The sequence below is a fragment of the Jaculus jaculus genome, chromosome 11 (genome assembly GCF_020740685.1).
Source record: "Jaculus jaculus isolate mJacJac1 chromosome 11, mJacJac1.mat.Y.cur, whole genome shotgun sequence".
NCBI classification, from domain to species: domain Eukaryota; kingdom Metazoa; phylum Chordata; class Mammalia; order Rodentia; family Dipodidae; genus Jaculus; species Jaculus jaculus.
In genome coordinates this window covers 23,968,737-23,988,336 of record NC_059112.1, presented here as the reverse complement: position 1 = coordinate 23,988,336, position 19,600 = coordinate 23,968,737, and the positions used below count along the sequence as shown (strand labels likewise).

Sequence of the window (19,600 nt, the reverse complement as noted above, 5' to 3'; positions counted from 1 at the left end):
TGCTTGCATATGCGTCTGTGGTATGCATGCATGTGTATATGCATGTCTGAATGTGTGTGAGTGCACACAGAGGCCAAAGGTCAACACTAGGGTCTTTCTCAATTGCTCTCTGCCTTATCTTTAAGACATGATTCAGCTACACTAGCCAGCCACGGAACCCCGGGGACGCCCTGACTCTGCCTCTTCAATGCTCTCAGATGATGGGTGTGAGCCACAACGTTTGGCCTTTGTTATAGGTGCTGGTAACTTGAACTCGGGTCCTCAGACTTCAGCAGCAAGCACATTACCTACTGAGCCATCTCCTCAGCCCCAGCATTTCGGTTTTAATGAGCCTGACTGATTTACTATCATCCACAGAAATGTGTCTGCTTCTTTTAGAGCCACAGCAATCTCACCAAGATTAGGCCTTCCACACGGCAAAGTCTGTTGGGTGCCGTACCTGGCAGAGACCATTAACATCAGCACGGGAGTGCTCAAGCAGGCTTGCCTTTCTACATATGGCCCCTGCACTCTATTAGAGCGGTCAAAATAAATACGATGTATCACCACTATAGTCCACCGATGATGTTGCCAGCCCTTTTCTTTTCTGGAAGCAGAGTTACATTTACACAGAGATAGTATTTTAAATGGGAGAGAGGGTAGACTGGCGAAAGCATTCAGCGACTTCATTGTTAAGGCAGCCATCTAGTAATACCCAACCACATGAACCCTCCTATATCCCCATCACGTTATTATCCCCACCACATTCTTATCCAGTCTTCTAAGTATGGTTAAAAAAAAAAAACAAAAAACACACCACCAAAAAAGACGTAAGTATTAAACATGGTAGAAAAATCTGAGCTCTGGGTGACAAAGTCCGAGATCCCCCAGATTTTCTGCAAGACCGACAACCCTAACCTCGGGATTGCACACCCTCGGCTATTCCAACATCACCTCAACTGGATATCTGAAACCAAACTTTCATCATTCCTCCAATACCAGTTACGTCTCCCAACATCGCCATTTCTGAGAAGGAGCATTCTTTTACTTCAAAGTGAAAAAATCTGACACCTTGCCTTTCTCTCTGTTTCTACTCCATCCAATCACCAAATCCTATAGACTTGTCCTTTCCTCAACTTTCACCCTATTGGACCAGCACCTACCCAGTCCACATCATCCCAACAGGTTACTGGAAGATTCTCATTTAAATGGCCTGCCTTGTTTGCCCTCCTTAGTCTAGCCATGAATATCAGGTACACCTTCACTGCAAATGGTACCCACAGGGCTAGGAATATAACTCTGTTGTAGAGTCCTTGCCTAGGTCTGATTCCCAGGACCTTAAACTCAAAACACACACAACAACCAAATAAAATAAAAATAAAATAAACATCTGGCTTCCACCTACCAATTCACCATCACCCTCACGATCAGTGTCTTTCACTCTCCTCTCCAGCCAAGTTGCTGGGAGCCTTGATGCTCATACCTAGAGCAGAAATTCTCAAAGGGGACTTCATGGATCTCTAAGGATGAAGCTCTGTTCATAATACTAAATGTTATTCCCTGCATCTAATGATCAATTCCTCTTGTCAGTTCGAACAGATCAGGAATCAAGTGACATGACTCTTGGGTGAGGTCTGTCAGGGGGGGCACTTCAGGAAGGATTAACTCCTCTTAGGCTGGATAGCCCTTCTGGCGGCAGACTACACCAAAGGAGGTTTCAGGGAAAGGTGGTCCCTTTGCCTGGTTACCTCTGCTACTTGCTGGTGCGTGCATCTTCTTGTCGCTTCTATCCTTCGAGCACATCAGACCCCAGGTTCTTCGGCCTGGCAACTTGGACTGAAGACCAGCAGCTCCCCAAGAACCCTGCGGACGTGCAGCAGCAGATTGGGACTACTGAGGCACCCAGCCTCGGAGCCTGAGCAGCAACCAGGTTTCCAGGCTCTCCAGCCTGAGAGCCACTGTTGGACTTCACAGCCAGTACAGTGTCAACCCATCTAATAAATCCCCTTGTTGACATAATTATTCTATCGGTCTTACTGCTCTCGAGCACTGTGACTCTGTCCATTTCATATGTCGACATTTAAGTGATGGACCTAAAAAGATTATGGGTAATTTTGTGGCATTTCAGTGCAAAGCAAGAGAGTGGACAAAATAGACTTGTAGCTAGTACAATTCCCCAGCGTCATGGACTCCCGGTAAGCATGCATTGGAGGGCTGGAGAGATGGCTTAGCAGTTGAACGCTTGCCTGTGAAGCCTAAGGACCCTGGTTCGGGGCTCGGTTCCCCAAGACCCACATTAGCCAGATGCACAAGAGGGTGCAAGCGTCTGGAGTACGTTTGCAATGGCTGGAGGCCCTAGCATGCCCATTCTCTCTCTGTTGCTGTCAAATAAATAAATAAAAATAAACAAAAAAAATTTTTTAAAAGAATGCATTGGATATAGCAGTGGAAATTAGGTTATTTTTCATAAAACTTAATCCATGTTGTTGACATTAATGAATTTATTTATTTATCTTTTGGGTTTTTTCCAGGTAGGGTCTCACTCTAGCCCAGGCTGACCTGGGATTCATTCTGTAGCCTCAGGCTAGCCTCAAACTCACAGTGATCCTCCTGTAGCTGCCTCCCAAGTGCTGGGATAAAAGGCAAGTGCCCCCATGCCCAGCTTGGATTAATTTTTAAAATGAATAAGTTTATCAATATCGGCATTAATTTCTAATGCTACAAATGTTGCTAGACAAAGATCTACAGTTACAATAATCCTTATGGTTCATAGTATATATATTTTTTAATTTTCAAGGTAGGGTCTCACGCTAACTCAGGCTGACCCAGAACTCCCTCGGTAGCTCCAGACTGGTCTTGAACTCACAGTAATCTTCCTACCTCACCTTCCAAAGTGCTGGGATTAAAGGTGGATGCCACTAGAGCTGGCTTTTTATTTTTTTTTTAAGCTGGGTGGGTGGGGTGGACATGCCAAAGTCTCCCTGCCACTGTAAACAAACTCCAGATGCATGCACCACTTTCTGTATCTGGTTCTACGTGGGAACTGGGGAATCGAACCAGGGCCTTCAGGCTTTGCAAACGAGCTCCTTAACCTCTGAGCCATCTCTCCAGTCCAGGTCATAAACAGTTTTGAGAGCATAATGGTGTCCCCAAAAAACTAAAACATCTGAGTTCACTGCTAAGGATCAGTATTCTCCAGTCTGCCTCCCTCCATGTATTAGAGCAAGCTGTTCATCCGTTCCTATGGGCTTATCGCTCGTTTACTTTCTGAACTCCTTCTAGCTTTAAATTCTCCTCCTTCCTTGCAACAGCACAAGAGTAATGCCACATTTATCTAGAACTTCACGATCCTTTTCTGCTCCTCTTATTTAGCACTTGACAAAGATCTACCTGGTATAACTACTTATCTTTTAAGAGACATTTTCCACACTATATTTTAAATGCAGGCCGGGCAGTTTATTCTAGGTACTAAACAAGCAGGAATGCTTCCTGTGACAGCTCACAGCCCTGTCTCAACACTCACTGGACGTATCATCATTAAATGAGAATTAATTCCAGGTTAGCTTGGGTTAAAGAGAAAGCCTATCTTGGAAAACCACATATACCACAAAACAAACAAACAAACAAAAAAACCCAGAATCTCTCTGACTAAAAAGATTTTGTTTTTAATTTTAAAGAAAATTCTCTGGGCCCTACCCAGACCCACTGAACACAGTATCTGTGTGTCAACAAGGTCCGCAGAAGATATTTCCAGCACATCCAGTTAAGAAGCAAAGGTTACACATCTAACTAATTAATGCAGACATCCCAGAGTAAAATTATTACTTTGAATTAGTATAAAATGAGAGCTGACTTGTTACACTCATCATTCAATCAAACATGTATATGCACTGCATAAACTCATTTCTGGGTATGAAAAAATGATGATGGATATACCTTCGTGGCAGAGGACATGCTTGCCTTCTAACACCCTGATATTTCATCTCTAGAACTGTCAAAACAAGAAAAAAAAAAAAAGATACAGCTATTCTGCAATCTTGAGAGTGGCTGAGGCTCATTCCAGGGAAAGAAAGAAGTGAGAAGATCTTCAACACCTCTTATGTTCACACTGAGCAAGGGATGGACAGAGATGAAGGTCTAAATTGTCCAAAAGGAAAGCAGAGCAAGAACTGGAGAGTGAGTCCACTACTGAGATATGGCTCTGGAAGTTTCTCTTATAAATATCTGACCACCCCTAGCCCTCGAACTTCTTCCCCTCTACTTCCTGTAAGCCCATCTCCAATGGTTTGAAGTAGGAGGTCATCTTAGATTTCTTTTTAAAATGCCCACCCAGGGCTGGAGGGATGGCTTAGCAGCTAGGGCGCTTGCCTGCAAAGCCAAAGGACCCAATTTCAACTCCCCAGGACCCACATAAGCCAGATGCACAAGTTGGCATATGCATCTGGAGTTTGTTTTCAGTGGCTGGAGACCCTAGCATACCCATTTCCTTTCTCTCTCTTTATCTGTCTATCAAACAAATAAATAAGTAAAAATAAAATATTAAAATGTCCACATAAAATCTGGCCACATTTTCTAGAACATCCTGGAAAAGATTCCATGAATAATATTCTATGTACCTATTTATTAATAGCTGAATAGGCTTTCAGGATCAGACATTTTTTTTTAATTAATTAATTTATTTATTTGAGAGCGACAGACACAGAGAGAAAGACAGATAGAGGGAGAGAGAGAATGGGTGCGCCAGGGCTTCCAGCCTCTGCAAATGAACTCCAGACGCGTGCGCCCCCTTGTGCATCTGGCTAACGTGGGACCTGGGGAACCGAGCCTCGAACCGGGGTCCTTACGCTTCACAGGCAAGCGCTTAACCGCTAAGCCATCTCTCCAGCCCGGGATCAGACATTTTTATCTACCTTATGTAGCAAATATTTTACTGTGTGTATGAGATACAGTGCTACAGTTAAGAGAACAGATCAAAATTAGTTTCCCAAACTCACCACTGATAGGATAGAGATCTCAATACCTGAGACATACCAATAACAGTGAAGAAGGAAAACGCCAGCTAACAATGTCCCTTAATGACACTAAGAATTGTGGTATTAAATTCGGTTGTCAAGGGCTAAAGAGATGGCTTAGCAGTTAAGGCACTTGCCTGCAAAGCCAAAGAACTCAGGTTTGATTCCCCAGGACCCACATAAGCCGGATGCACAAGGTGGCACATGTATCTAGAATTTGTGTGCAGTGGCTAGATGCCCTGGAGTGCCCATTCTCTCTCTCTCTCATAAGTAAGTAAGTAAACAAGTAAATAAAAATTTGGTCATAAGTTGATGGAAAACTGAACAAAAAGAAAACAGCATAAGCTTATATACAGTGATATTCAACTGTCCTTATAGGTAGTTAACACCAGCAGTTGGGGTGATCTCATTCTATCATTTTCTACCCATTCCACATGGAACGCTAACCACATGAGAGAGAGAGAAACAGAGAGAAAGAATATGAATGAGAATGGGTGTGCCAGGGTCTCTAGCCATTGCAAATGAACTCCAGATACACGTGCCACTTTGTGCATCTGGCTTTACATGGGTACTGGGGAACTGAACCTGGGTCCTTAGGCTTCACAGGCAAGTGCCTTAACTGCTAAGCCATTTCTCCAGCCCTTGAAATTTTTTCTTTTCTATTTGCCGAGAGAGAAAGAGATCGAGAGAGGAAGGGAGAGAGAAGGAAAACAGGCGCTCCAGGGTGTCTTGCCCCTGCAAACAAACTCTAGACACATGAGCCACTTTGTGCTGGGGAAATGAACTTGGGCCATCAGACTTCATAAGCAAGTGCCTTTAACCATTGCGCCATCTCTCCAGCCGGACATTAGATTTCCTCGTAGTCAAATGGTTTGATTTTCTTTCTCAATCAAGCCTGTGTGACTATGAAATTTTTCATTTCACTGCATTCATTCAAGGGTTCTATAGGAATCCACACTATAATGACTGTAAAGGCTGGGTCCTGGGGTGGTACTCAATTACACAGCTCATACTCAGCATGCATAAAGCCCAAAGCTCAGCCTCCAGCACTTAAAAGGAAGAGGGGCCAGAGATAAGTGGTAGTTACCCTTAACCTCTACGAAGACAGACTGGGTGTATTAACTGAGTCAGCCTGAAGGCACAAAATTTATGAACCACCCACATCCTAGCTTTTGAAAAGCTAATGTTTACCATCCTCTAACCAGATTAGCAGATGGAGAACTCCAAGAAGTCATCCAAAGATGTCTTTGGAAATTTCACGCATGTTTTGCTTTAACAGTTCATGTCACACTTTACGATTTTACCAGAAGGCACAAGGCTGGGACTGGGATGACTATAATTAAAAGAAGCTTCTGGAACCAAGGATGTTGCTATGATGGCATTACATTTGTATGCAGCTGTAACAGGAGAGATAACATTGGTCTGGTTTTTTCTACTCTAATAGCTCCGTGGGTGCATGGTATCTGAATCCAGGGGACCCAACACTGGATGTCTTAACTGAAAAGAGAAGGATTTATGGAAAAGAGGCTCTAGGGCACAAGATTATGAATTAATTCATTTTAAATTTATTTTTTAAATTCATTTTTAATTTATTTTCAAAAAAGATTTATTTTATTTATTTACTTAAGACACACACACACACAGAGAAAATGGGCATACCAGGGCCTCTAGCCACTGCAAACGAACTTCAGATGCATGCGCCACCATGTGCATCTGGCTTACATGGGACTTGGAGAATTGAACCTGGGTCCTTAGGCTTTGCAGGCATGTGCCTTAACCACTAGGCAACCCCTCTAGCCTGAGATTATGAATTTATAAGAGAAGCAGGAAGCCCGTGCTTTTGTGTAAGATTTTCTGATTTGTAAGCATTGGTGTCTACTTCAACTTTTTTTTTTTTGAGGTAAGCCCAACAGATTGCCCTTTTTGTAATGTGAGAAAGACAGAGGGAGAGGGAGAGAGAATTGGCATATTGATGTAGTAGCCTGGCACCGTGGCCTTTACCTCCCATCACCAAAATCATTCATGCAGACGGGTTCTGCTTTGCCTCAAGACTGGAAGCCAATCAATTTACGACATCAAAGGGCTCGAATGCTATCGCAATGTGGATTAACCTGCAATTCCAGGCGGAAGGTGAGGGCGAAGCGGCTCTCTTCTGTGACACCAGCTCCTCAAACCTCCACACTCAGAAATAAAGGATGCGGCGGGCAAAGCAGGCGCTCACCCCAGTTCCTCACCCCTCCCTGCCAGCTACGTGTAGCAATTACCTTCTCATTGCTGGGGTGAAACATTGGAACAGAAACAGCTTATGGGAGGAAAGGGTTAATTTCAAGTTTACTGTTCCAAGGGGAAGTTTCAACACAGTGGAGAAAGCATGGCAGAGCAGGCATGGAAAGAAATCCTCTGAGTGATCCAATTCTCAGCACCCTGGGGCTGGACTAACTGACCCCAAGGTCCACCCCCAACGAGGTGCTTCCTCCAGCAAGACTGTACCTCCTAAAGGCTCCACTTGCTGGGGACTAAGTAGAAGGCTTAACCAGAAACACTTGAGGCTATGGGGAACTTTTTCATTCAACATACCACACACACTATGAATAGAATCACCTTGTCCCATTGCTCTAAACAGTTACCCAAGCTGTGCTTATTCTTAATAGCTCTAGATGTGCTGATGCAGCAAACATCAGAAAGCATGCACGATGACCACATGTCAGCTCTGTCCATCCAATCAGACAACAGGAAACACTGATGAGCTCTTATACAATGTGCCAGGAAATACGCTGAGCCATTCACACCAAGACCTGCCACTTACTTTCATGGAGCGCTGAACTTGGGTGAAAACTTGTGAGTTTCACATAGGTGATGGAATGTGAGCTAAACCATAACTACTTATAGACATGGGAAGATCCGTGGACATGTTCCAGGTTCTTAGGACAACTGCCACACACATCCACTTGAACAGAATGAAACCAGACACATTTGGCCCCGAGATCACAACCCTAAATCTCAAGACTGATATAATGCGGGCTGGAGAGACGGCTTAGCGGTTAAGCGCTCGCCTGTGAAGCCTATGGACCCCGGTTCGAGGCTCGGTTCCCCAGGTCCCACGTTAGCCAGATGCACAAGGGGGCGCACGCGTCTGGAGTTCGTTTGCAGAGGCTGGAAGCCCTGGCGCGCCCATTCTCTCTCTCTCCCTCTATCTGTCTTTCTCTCTGTGTTTGTTGCTCTCAAATAAATAAATTAAAAAAATGAACAAAAAGTATATATAAAAAAAAAAGACTGATATAATGGAAGCTGTAGGCACTGTGTCCTGGGTCCAAGGGCCAGCACAGTTACTTAAGTGTGACCAAGTAACGAGAACAGGCCCTGATCCACAGTAGGCCCTAGAATTCAAGTGTGCTTTTCCAATAACTCTGGTCACTCAGTCTCATGAATTATGAGGCAATGCGATCAATTAGTGATAACATGTGACCAATACAAAAATCAGACATTGATTAAAATATAGCATCAGGGCTGAAGAGATTGGCTTAGTGGTTAAGCCACTTGCCTGGGAAGCCTAGGGACCCATGTTCAACTGCCCAGATCCCACATAAGCCAGACACACAAGGTGACAAGAGTATACACTTGTGCAGAAGATGGTGCACGCATCTGGAGTTAGATTATAGTGGCCCTAGTGTGCCAATTCTCTCTCTCTCAAAAATAAATAAATAAATAAATAAATAATAAATAAATAAAAAGGCCAGTCTATTGCCACACACACAAAAAAAGAAAAACATAGCACCAAATGCCCTACTCAACTATCCGGGACATTGGGTGATACATAGACAAGTAGATAGGTGGCTTCCATTTTTATTCAGTGGCTTGTCATTTATTTACCAAGCTCATTGTTATATTTCAGGCACCAACAGTACAAAATTGAAGAGGCGTGAACACTTGCCCCTCAGGGCTGGACAGCCATTTTTTTAAAAAAAAAAACAAAAACAAACAACTTTTTTTTTTTTGTAAAGAGAGAGAAAATCGGTACACCAGGGCCTCTTGCCGCTGCAAACAAACTCTAGCTACATGCATCTCTTGGCGCATCTGGCTTTAGGTGAGTACTGGGGAACTGAACCCAGGTTGCTGGGTTTTATAAGCAAGTGCCTCAACCACTGAGCTATTTCTCCAGCCTAGGTCTAGACAATCTTAACTAAAATCAGAGTTCAAAATATAAAAAGTAAAAGCAATCTTTTATAACCCATCACTGTACTGACAATGAACTGACCACTGTGCAAAATACTCTGGCCACTATCATTTCTAGCTGAGAGGCCATGTGGACTATCTGTATGTGATGCGGCAGAGATGTGGACTCAGGAAGCTGACTCTAGAGCCCATGCCATTTATAATATAATGAAGTATTACACCTGGACCCATACCATATGGACTTAGTTTTCTCCACGTATAATCCTGCCCTTGTTGGCCTTAGCAATGAATCTAACTTCAAAATGGCTATTATATAAGATCCGTGTCCAACTAGGGTACAGCTCAGCTCTAGAGCACTTGCCTAGCATGTATGAGGCCCTGGGGGGTTGGGAACCCATGTAGTGTATTACTTTGTGCCCTTCAACTTTGTGATACTCAATGTTCCAAGTTGGTACCCTTGAAGCTTCACAATGATGCACCTTTGGAAAGTTTTCATGAAGCAAATATGAAGCCCCAAGCAATTCACACAGAGGCCACGCCAGTCTGAGCATGATATCATCACGTTTACCCAGAGCAAGGGAGGAAGGTGGACCTAAACCCCAACTAGATACAAAGTCCTTCCTTTCAAAGACTATAACGAGGCAACCCTTTGCTTCAGAATCGGGGTGAAGGCACACCAACTTCACCAAACCCCATAAAAACCCAGTGATGTTATACACACTTTCCTCTTTGCTCATGCCCCCTTGTTTTCTCAAAGGACAGAGGACACAGTAGGAAAACAGCCGCACCATACCATACACATGACTGATGGGTCAAAATGTCCCTGAAAGTCTGGAGGGGACAATTCAGGAAGAAAGGGAAATAGAAAGTAGTCAATCTCTGGGGTAGGCAAGACATTTTATTTTATAAATAGCCCTCTAAATCAGAAAGGATGCCTTAGGACATGTATGAGCCTGTTCTATTTTTCTAGGCTCCCCAAAGCGCAGGCTACAACCCAAAGACAATTGTGTCAGGGCTTAACCACACATCCTGCTGCGATGGCCTCTGACTTAACACACAGCCAGTGAGAAGACACATGCTTGCTTTCTACATAAGCTCTACAGCACTGCACATTCGTCATCTTCAACAGTGTTCATATTTTTTGTGCATATCTCAAAGTAACAGTCCATTTACAGTGATTGTCAATTTGACAGAACCTAGAATTACCCCTGCGAGAGATTACGTCGATTAGGTTGGGGCATATCCATGGAGGATTATCTAGATTAGGTTAATGAAGGTGGGGAGACTCACCTTGGCGCTGTTCCCTGGGTTTGGGTCCTGGACTATGTGAAAAGGAGGGAGCTGGCTGAGCTGAGCGGAAGCATTTCTCTCTCTCTCTCTGCTTCCTCACTGTGCTGAATGTGACGAGCTGACTCAAGTTCCCACTGACAGGTCTTCCCCACTCTGAAGGGCTGTAACCTGAACTGTAGACTAAAATAAACCCCTCTTCCCTTAAAGTGAGTTTTGTCAGGTACTTTTTCCCAGCAACAAGAGGTGGCTAATATCCTACATGTAAATAAGCCATGTAAAGCCTAGAGTTCACTCTAATTTTGTCATTACAAGAGAAACATACAACTTTTTTTGTTGTTGCTTTTTGATTTTTTTGTTTGTTTGCTTGGAGTAGGGTCACACTCTAGTCCGGGCTGACTTGAAATACACTATGCAGTCTCAGGGTAGCCTCGAACTCATGACGATCCTCCTACCTCTGCCTCTTGAGTGCTGGGATTAAAGGATGCCCCACCACCACGCCTGGCTCAAAACATACAACTTTTAATTTGAACCAATTATGATCCTTTGAAAGACTAACAGTACCTTTCACTAGGAAGATGACATCAAAAGACAGATTAATATTTTTAAAAAATAAGTTATTTCACTCACTAATTCTATGTTGTATTTACACCTGAAAATCTGAAGTACCATTACAAAAGGAAAAGGCATCATTTCAGGAGTTGACAATTGGCTCTGAGGCAATTCTATAAGAAGTTGCCCCAAATTATTAATATTATAATTTGGGACACTGTGGTATGCCAAATGAAGTAAGTGCCAGGATCCCAAATTGCACAGTTTAAATGAATTCATGAGTTTGGCTTCTGGTATATTTTTTTAAAACCACAAGATCTTAAATAACAGCTAACACTATTTTCTTTTTCTACCTGATTCTAAATGACTCAAGTAACACACCAAGAGCCACCACTACAGGTCACCCTGACTCTAAGCTTAAAGATCATTAAAAGTAGGGATGGAGAGATGGCTTAGTGGTTAAGGCATTTGCCTGCAAAGCTAAAGAATCCCGGTTCAATTCTCCAGGACCCACATAAGCCAGATGCACAAGGAGGTGCATGCATCTGGAATTTGTTTGCAGTGGCTGAATATCCTGGTATGCCCATTCTCTCCCTCTTTCTCTATGCCTCTTTCTCTCTCAAATAAATAAATAAATAAAATACTTTAAAAAAATCATTAAAAGTGATTCTGAGGGCTGGAGAGATGACTTAGCAGTTAAGGTGCTTGCCTGCAAAGCCTAAGGACATAGATTCGATTCCCCAGTACTATGTAAGCCAGATGCACATGGTGGTACATGCACCTAGAGTTTGTCTGCAGTGGCTTGGAGGCCCTGGTGCACCCATTCTCTCTCTGGCTATCTGCCTGTCTCTCCCTTGTAAGTAAGTAAGTGAGTAAATAAATAAACAATGAAATGATATTCTTTTAAAAATAAAGTGATTGTGAGAGTAAAAACTGAATCCTAGCCAGGCGTGGTGGCGCACGCCTTTAATCCCAGCACTCGGGAGGCAGAGGTAGGAGGATCGCCAAGAGTTCAAGGCCATCCTGAGACTACATAGTGAATTCCAGGTCAGCCTGAGCCAGAGTGAGACCCTACCTCAAAAAAAAAACAAAAAAAAAACAAAAAAACAAAAAAAAAAAACCTGAATCCACCACTGCAACATATTAAAAAAAAACAAAACAGAGCCGGGCGTGGTGGCGCACGCCTTTAATCCCAGCACTCGGGAGGCAGAGGCAGGAGGATCACCGTGAGTTCAAGGCCACCCTGAGACTACAGAGTTAATTCCAGGTCAGCCTGGACCAGAGTGAGACCCTACCTCGAAAAACCAAAAAAAAAAAAAACAAACAAACAAACAAACAACACTCTTGGGCTAGAGGGATGGCTTAGCAGTTAAAGCATTTGCCTGCAAAGCCAAAGGACCCAGGTTTGATTCCCCAGGACCCACGTAAGCCAGGTGCACAAGGTGGTGCATGCATCTGGAGTTTGCAGTGGCTGGAGGCCCTGGTGCACCCATTCTCTCTCTCTTTCTCTGTCAAATAAATAAATAAATAAAAATTAAAATAAAAATGTCTTAAGTTTCTTTTTTTTTAAAAAAAGAAAACACTCTAACCCCGTTCACAATACATGCCGAGCACTAAACCGGGCTTGGCAGAGAAACAAGCAAAGAGTAATGTCAGGACTTGTGACAATGTGTGTGAGCTTCCAGACAAGGTGGTCCAACATGCCTTGGAAAAGGGGTCAGAGACACACTTCGGTAGTCCCATATAGGTGGAAAGGGGGGCACACCTTCAGCATAACCTTGATCCCCCCCCCACACACAGTTTCTGATGGATACCAGCACTCACTAAGCAAAGGGAAATGCCTACATATACACCAAGGGGGAAAGTGTTAAGTCAATCAGAGGAGCACGTGGTGGCGCGGCATACGTAACAAAGATGACTAACACGGACAAATGGGCTGACATGCAAACTCACATTTGTTTTTTCCCTCCTCCCCTTTCCTCCTTCCTTCCTTTTTTGCTGGGCTGGGGAATCAAGTCACCCAGTTTTAATAATTAGCAGTCTGTGGGCAATTCACTGGGGGTTTTGCTTGACTCCTATGCCTCAGTTATTGTAGAGAAAAATCCCAAGCATTACTTATATTTGGGTATACACATCCATTCCTTGGTATCTCCAGGGGGATTTGTTCCAGGACCCCCTTGGATGCCAAAACTGGAGAATGCTCTAGTCCCTGATGTACAATGGCATAGGGTTTGCATATAATTTACACCCATCCTCTCCCATCCATGAAATAATGTCTGTACTATTTATAACTTGTGATAAAATATAAATGCCATGCAAAAAGTTATACTATTTTGTGTAGGGAATAATAACAAGACAAATAATTCTACATAGGAGCTGGAGAGATGGCTTGGCAGTCAAGGCACTTGCCTGCGAAGCCTAAGGACCCAGATTCAATTCCTCAGTAGTACCCACACAATCCAGATATAAAAGGTGGTGCATGTGTGTGGAGCTCGTTTGCAATGGCTAGAGGCCCTGGCATGTCCATTCTCTATCCTTCCTCTCTCAAATTAATAAATGCACTAAATATTTTTAAAAATTCTAAACATATTCAGCCCAGTTGTTAATTTTCCCCCAGAGATTTTGAATCAGCAGGTAGTTGAATCTATAGCTCCCAAATCAACAGGTATGTAGAGCCAACTGTATTAGAGAGATCATACTATTTTTGTGTCTTTGTGTGCATGCGTGAGTGGGTGCATAAGAGAGGGCGGTGTACTGTGTGTGGTATATTGCATATATTTGTGTTCTTACAGCCTGCAGTGGCCGCAGCAGGAACAGCGAATGTTCTGCTCCGTCACTCTGCCTCTGTTTTTATTTGAGCCGGAGTCTCTTACTGACACTGACGCTTGCTGTTCTCCCGCAAGTCTCTGCTCCCCACTGTAGGACTGGGGTTACAGGTGCACATGGCCATGCCCAGCTGTTTATGTAGGAATGGGAGATTTGAACTTGGGTCATTTTAGACTTCCTCAGGCTCTCATACTTACACAAGAAGCACATTTAACTGCTGAGTCATTTCCCCAGCTCAGATTATCCTATTTTATTTATTTCTTAATATTTTATTTATTTATCTATTTTTATGAGAGAGAAAGAGGCAGGTAGAGAAAGAGAGAATGGGTGCACCAGGGCCTCTAGCCACTGCAAATGAACTCCAGATGCATGCACCACCTTGTGTGTCTGACTTTATGTGGGTACTGGAGCATCGAACCAGGGTCCCTTGGCTTTGCCAACAAGTGCCTTAACTGCTAAGCCATCTCTCCAGCCCAATAGTATTTTAATTATTTATACTATTATACTTAAACACACACACACACACACACACACACACACCCCACACACACACCATATATATCTCCAAAAGGTAAAGTCTCTACAAATAACATTATCACAAAATTTTGGTCAATTTTAAAATTTAAAATAAATGTAGCTATATGCCTATACGGATTTCTAGAAGGAAATGCACCCCTACCCCATACACACAATGGTAGTCACTGTTGAGAATGAGAACAAGGAGGATCATTGTTCACTCAAGGCTTCTGGCTCCATTCAATTTTTAAACCAATGTAAGAGAGAGGGAGAGGGAAAGAGACAGAAACCAACAAAGAGAGAAAAAGTATCCCATTCTCCTGCCTCTGCAAATGAACTCCAGACACATTCACCCCTTTGTACACCTGGCTTACGTGGGCACTAAAGAATCGAACCCGGGCCATCAGGCTGTGCAAGCAAGGGCCTCTAACCACTATACCATCTTTCCAGGCCCAATTTCTTTAATTTTTCATTTCAAGAGCACACCATGGAGCTTGCATGAGCAAATGTCACGTCTGTCACGACCACAGGATGACAATGAGGCCTGAGTCAAGGGATCTGAAAACAAGATGTGTAGTTGAGCTATAAGAAACTCAAGAAGCAGTTGATATAGGTTCAAATACTAGCGGGTAAAAAACGATGCGTTTTCTAAATGGGTAAATAGTAATAGAGTTAAGGCTCAATGACATTACTAAACAATTAAGGTGCTAGCCTAAACATTTATGAGTTGAAATGCATTTCCGTAGGCCACACCCAAGTACAGTACACTGATGAAATCTAGCAGGAAAAGTATGGGACTTAGGTACCTCAAAAACACTCCTTTTCCAAAACAAAACAGTTAATGTCTTATCTCCTCCTTTTATCAGTACCCCTGGTAATTCATCTGCTTACAGATTGGAAAAATGTTCTCTCCTTCCCTGGTCCTGCGTATGCTCTATTTGTTACATCTGCCTCCCATTAACACAACCCTGGGACTCCCCGGTCCGGTGTTAATTACGATGAATTCATTCCCAACGAAGTTTTCCAGATCGTTCCCTTTTCAGACTGAGAGTGGTGACTCTGATAGAGTGAGATGAAAAGTATTTGGCTTTTAGCACCTGATGTTTCTAGGTAGTATTCAGAAATAGTTCCCTAACCTAAGCATGAGTGGTATAATTTCTTTATTGATGGCATTTTACTATATTTAAGAGCAAGGAACCAAGGACGATTTCTTTGATGGAAACGGGTACCAGACAGAACAAGCAATTTATGAATGATCCAGAACAAAAGTAACCTACAATGTTATTTTCCACACATTCCCCAGTTTTACTCTCATGGTCCTCTTTGACTGGGAATGGGCAGTTTTGGTCACTTGAGAGATTTTTTTTTTTAATCCCCCCACTTCCCAGACAAGTACACCAAAAGTCAAGCATCCCTTGAAACGACCCCTTTCCCAGGAATACCTGTTTCATCTGGGGAGCTGGGGGAGGCGCTGTCTTGAGACAGTGTCGTCCAGCTGGACTCCTCGTCGCTGGGCGCGAGGTTCTGGATCCGGTGGAGTGCACAGTCGGTTTTGGCCCCCGTTTTAGGATGATCTTTCTTGGTCTCTGGGCTGGATGACACTGTCGCTACTTGGCCATCTTCTGGGCTGGACTGGGGCTTGTTTGGTTTCTGCGGCAGCAAGTCGCCGTTGCCAATGACGGCAGGGCCTTGGCCCTGGCCCGGTTGGGTTTTCTCCTCCCCCAGCCCGGGGCAGCTGCCGGGGTTCGGCTCTAGTCCTCGGGCTGAGATTTCCAGGTCGGAGTAGTAGTTGAGGAAGCTCTTAGTCCTCGGGGGCTGGGAGGGCACAAGGTCACAGCCCGAGGACCCCTGCGGGAGGGGCTCTTTACCCTCCAACTTCTCCGAAGCTAGGCCGATGACCGCCGCAGGGCTGATGTTTTTGTTGGGGTCCTGCTGCCCCTGCTCTGCGGCCTTGCGGAGCTGGTTCTCCCCATTTTTCACCAGTTTGATGTTGGCAGAGCCGGTCCCCAGCAGGGGCTGGGCGGCGGGATCGGAGAGGCCCATGGCCGCCTGGATGTTGGTTAGGGCATATTTCTTCCTGCACTTGGGCGGCGTGCTGTTCTTGGCGTCTGCGTGCTTGATTTCAGCGTTCAGCAGTTCATTGTGGGAGGAGCGGAGATTAAGGGTGTTCGGCGGGGTGGCTGGGCTGTTCCGATTGGCGACGTCTGTGGTTCCGCTGCTGGCCATAAACACGGCCAAGGTGTCCACACCCGGGTCAGCTGGGGGGAGAAAAGAAGAAGAAGAAAAAAAAACTAGCGATGAGATGACTTTCATAGTCCAACAGGTTAGGATACAATGTGCGCAAACACTTCATACAGAAATTTCCAGACTAGGGCTGGAGAGATGGCTTAGCGGTTAAGCGCTTGCCTGTGAAGCCTGAGGACCCCGGTTCGAGGCTCGGTTCCCCAGGTCCCACGTTAGCCAGATGCACAAGGGGGCGCACGCGTCTGGAGTTCGTTTGCAGTGGCTGGAGGCCCTGGCGCGCCCATTCTCTCTCTCTCTCTCTCTGCCTCTTTCTCTCTGTCACTCATATAAATAAATAAAAATGAACAAAAAAAATTAAAAAAGAAATTACCAGACTAAATGCTGCTTCTTTTTTTTTTTTTTTTTTTGGTTTTTCAAGGTAGGGTCTCACTCTAGCCCAGGCTGACCTGGAATTCACTATGGAGTCTCAGGGTGGCCTCGAACTCACAGCAATCCTCCTACTTCTGCCTCCCGAGTGCTAGCCACATGATACAATCTTATAGGACTGACACACTTTCCTCTTTATTTTTATTTATTTTTGCTTTTTGAGATAGAGTCTCACTCTAGCCCTGGCTGACCTGGAATTCATTATGTAATCTCAGGTTGGCCTCAAACTCACAGCAATCCTCCTACCTCTGCCTCCCAATCCTTTATTTCTTAATTGATGCATATAAAAAACAGGAGCAAGTAAAAGCTTTAATGCGAGCTGGGTGTGGTAGCATACGCCTTTAATCCCAGTACTCAGGAGGCAGAGGTAGGGTTGCTGTAAATTCGAGGCCACCCAGAGACTGCATAGTGAATTCCAAGTCAGCCTGAGCTAGAGTGAGACCCTACCTCAAAAAGAGGGATGGCTTAGCGGCTAAGGCGTTTGCCTGCAAAGCCAAAGGACCCAGGTTCAATTCCCCAGGACCCACGTCATTAGCCAGATGCATAAAGGGGTGCATGTGTCTGGAGTTTATTTCAAATGGCTGGAGGCCCTGGCATGCCCATTCTCATTCTCTCCCTCTTTCTCTGTCTGTCGTTCTCAAATAAATAAATAAATAAATAAACAAATAAATAAATAATAAATAAGTAAAAGCTTGCTTCAATTTGGCCATAATTTTTAAAAAACAAATAAATAAATAAAAATTAAAAGCTTCAATGTGGATACTTAAAAGCTAATTTACACAAAAGTTAAGAAGTCTGAGGGGCTACATTTTACTTAGCATAGAAAAATATCTTTTGGAATTCATACAAAAGCATTCTCTTCTGGTGACTGGTCTTGCTCTTCCCAACTTGAAAACCTGTCTCCTTTCCAAACACTGACATCACACTTGTATTCTGTATGTCCTTTCAGCAACATTGTCAACAATTACAAAAAAAAAATTGTTCAAAATTCTTCTAGAGTTTCATCTTCCTTAATTAATCTGAAAGATCGTTGTTAGATGGTGTTCCATAGGTCCAAGGCAATTTTTATGAATCATGTTTAGAAATTAATGTTCTGGGGCTAAAGATATGGGTTAGCAGTTAAGACACTTATCTGCAAAGCCTAAGAACCCAGGTTCAATTCCCTAGTACCCACGTAAGTCAGATGCACAAGGTGGCCCATCTGTCTGGGGTTTATTTGCAGGGGTCAGAGGCCCTGGCATACCCATTCTCTCACTCTCTCTCAAATAAATAATTTTTTTTAAAAAAAGAAAGAAATTATGTTCTGAATGACTAGAAAAGCAAACCTCTATTAGCATTTACTAATGCCTTTGTGAACTTTTTTTTGTTTTATTTTGTTTTGTTTTTGAGGTAGGGTCTCACTCTAGCTCAGGCTGACCTGGAATTCACTATGTAGTCTCAGGGTGGCCTTGAACTCATGGCTATCCTCCTATCTCTGCCTCCTGAGTGCTGAGATTAAAGGCGTGTGCCACTACGCCCGGCCTTTGTGAACATTTTTAACTCTTTTTTTTTTTTTTTTTGGTTTTTCAAGTTAGGGTCTCACTCTAGCCCAGGCGGACCTGGAATTCACTATGGAGTCTCAGGGTGGCCTCGAACTCATGACGATCCTCCTACCTCTGCCTCCCAAATGCTGGGATTAAAGGCATGCGCCACCACGCCCGACTGTGAACATTTTTGACATGGACTTAGTGTTGGTACACTAAGTCCATGTCAAAAAACAGAGATTTTGAAGAAATGCCTTAATTTCTCAACACACACAAACAAAAGTATTACTAATACAGGCCTGAGCCCTGGGCGACATAACTAGACATACTAGAACCCCCAAAGGAGTCTGACTACATTCCACTGAATTAAAATACAGACTCAACCTGTGCGTAGTCACCACGCACCCTTGCAGAAGACGCCCAAGAAAACTACGTGACTGTTGTATTCATCTCAAAGGCTGTTCGCACCATCAGGGACTTATGATTCCATATGAAAGGCCACTGAGGCTGGAAGGGAATCTCATGGGTGATGGCTCCTAAGGTTCTGCTTTCTCAGGCTATGGGCAATGACTTCTTTCATCTGATCCCTGGCCTTCCTCAGACCAGTGATTTCCATGGCAGCTGAAGGACCAGGCACGGCTGCTCACGTGCATGGGGTTGTATTCTCACAACACCCTCTTCCTTCCTCTCCCAGGCAAAGGGGACTCTCCACGGAAGAGGGCAAGACATCCTGCGCCCCCACTTGCTCTCAACTATGCAGACAAGGTAGTTTCAGAAGAGAACCACTCATTGGTTCTGGAAACCTTGTACTTCGGTGAGCTAGGCACTATCCCTTCACTGTAGGCAAGGTCCACTTTACTAACAGATGCCCAGAAGACCTACAGGATAGTAAGGGCAGTAACCTACAGTGTCCTTCACAGCTGTTTACAAAGATTCACACTTACCCAGCACTCTCCCCCCCACACCCCCCGCCCCCAGCTCTTCTGCCTCATCTTAAAGGAATAAAGAATTCAGTATACTTCTTTTAAGTTATACTCTGACAAAAAAAAAAAAAAAAAACTT

The 19,600-nt window shown here is 44.0% G+C and overlaps 1 protein-coding gene across 10 annotated transcripts in view; it reads right to left on the bottom strand.

The window, feature by feature from the left end:
* Positions 1-19,600, bottom strand: part of Apbb2 (amyloid beta precursor protein binding family B member 2) — a 363,904-nt gene that overhangs the window by 191,683 nt on the left and 152,621 nt on the right. For all 10 annotated transcript variants that reach the window (XM_045161203.1, XM_045161206.1, XM_045161207.1 and 7 more), the window contains one exon: positions 15,788-16,603. In XM_045161203.1, coding sequence (XP_045017138.1) covers positions 15,788-16,603 — 816 coding nt within the window. The remainder of the gene's footprint in view (positions 1-15,787; positions 16,604-19,600) is intronic.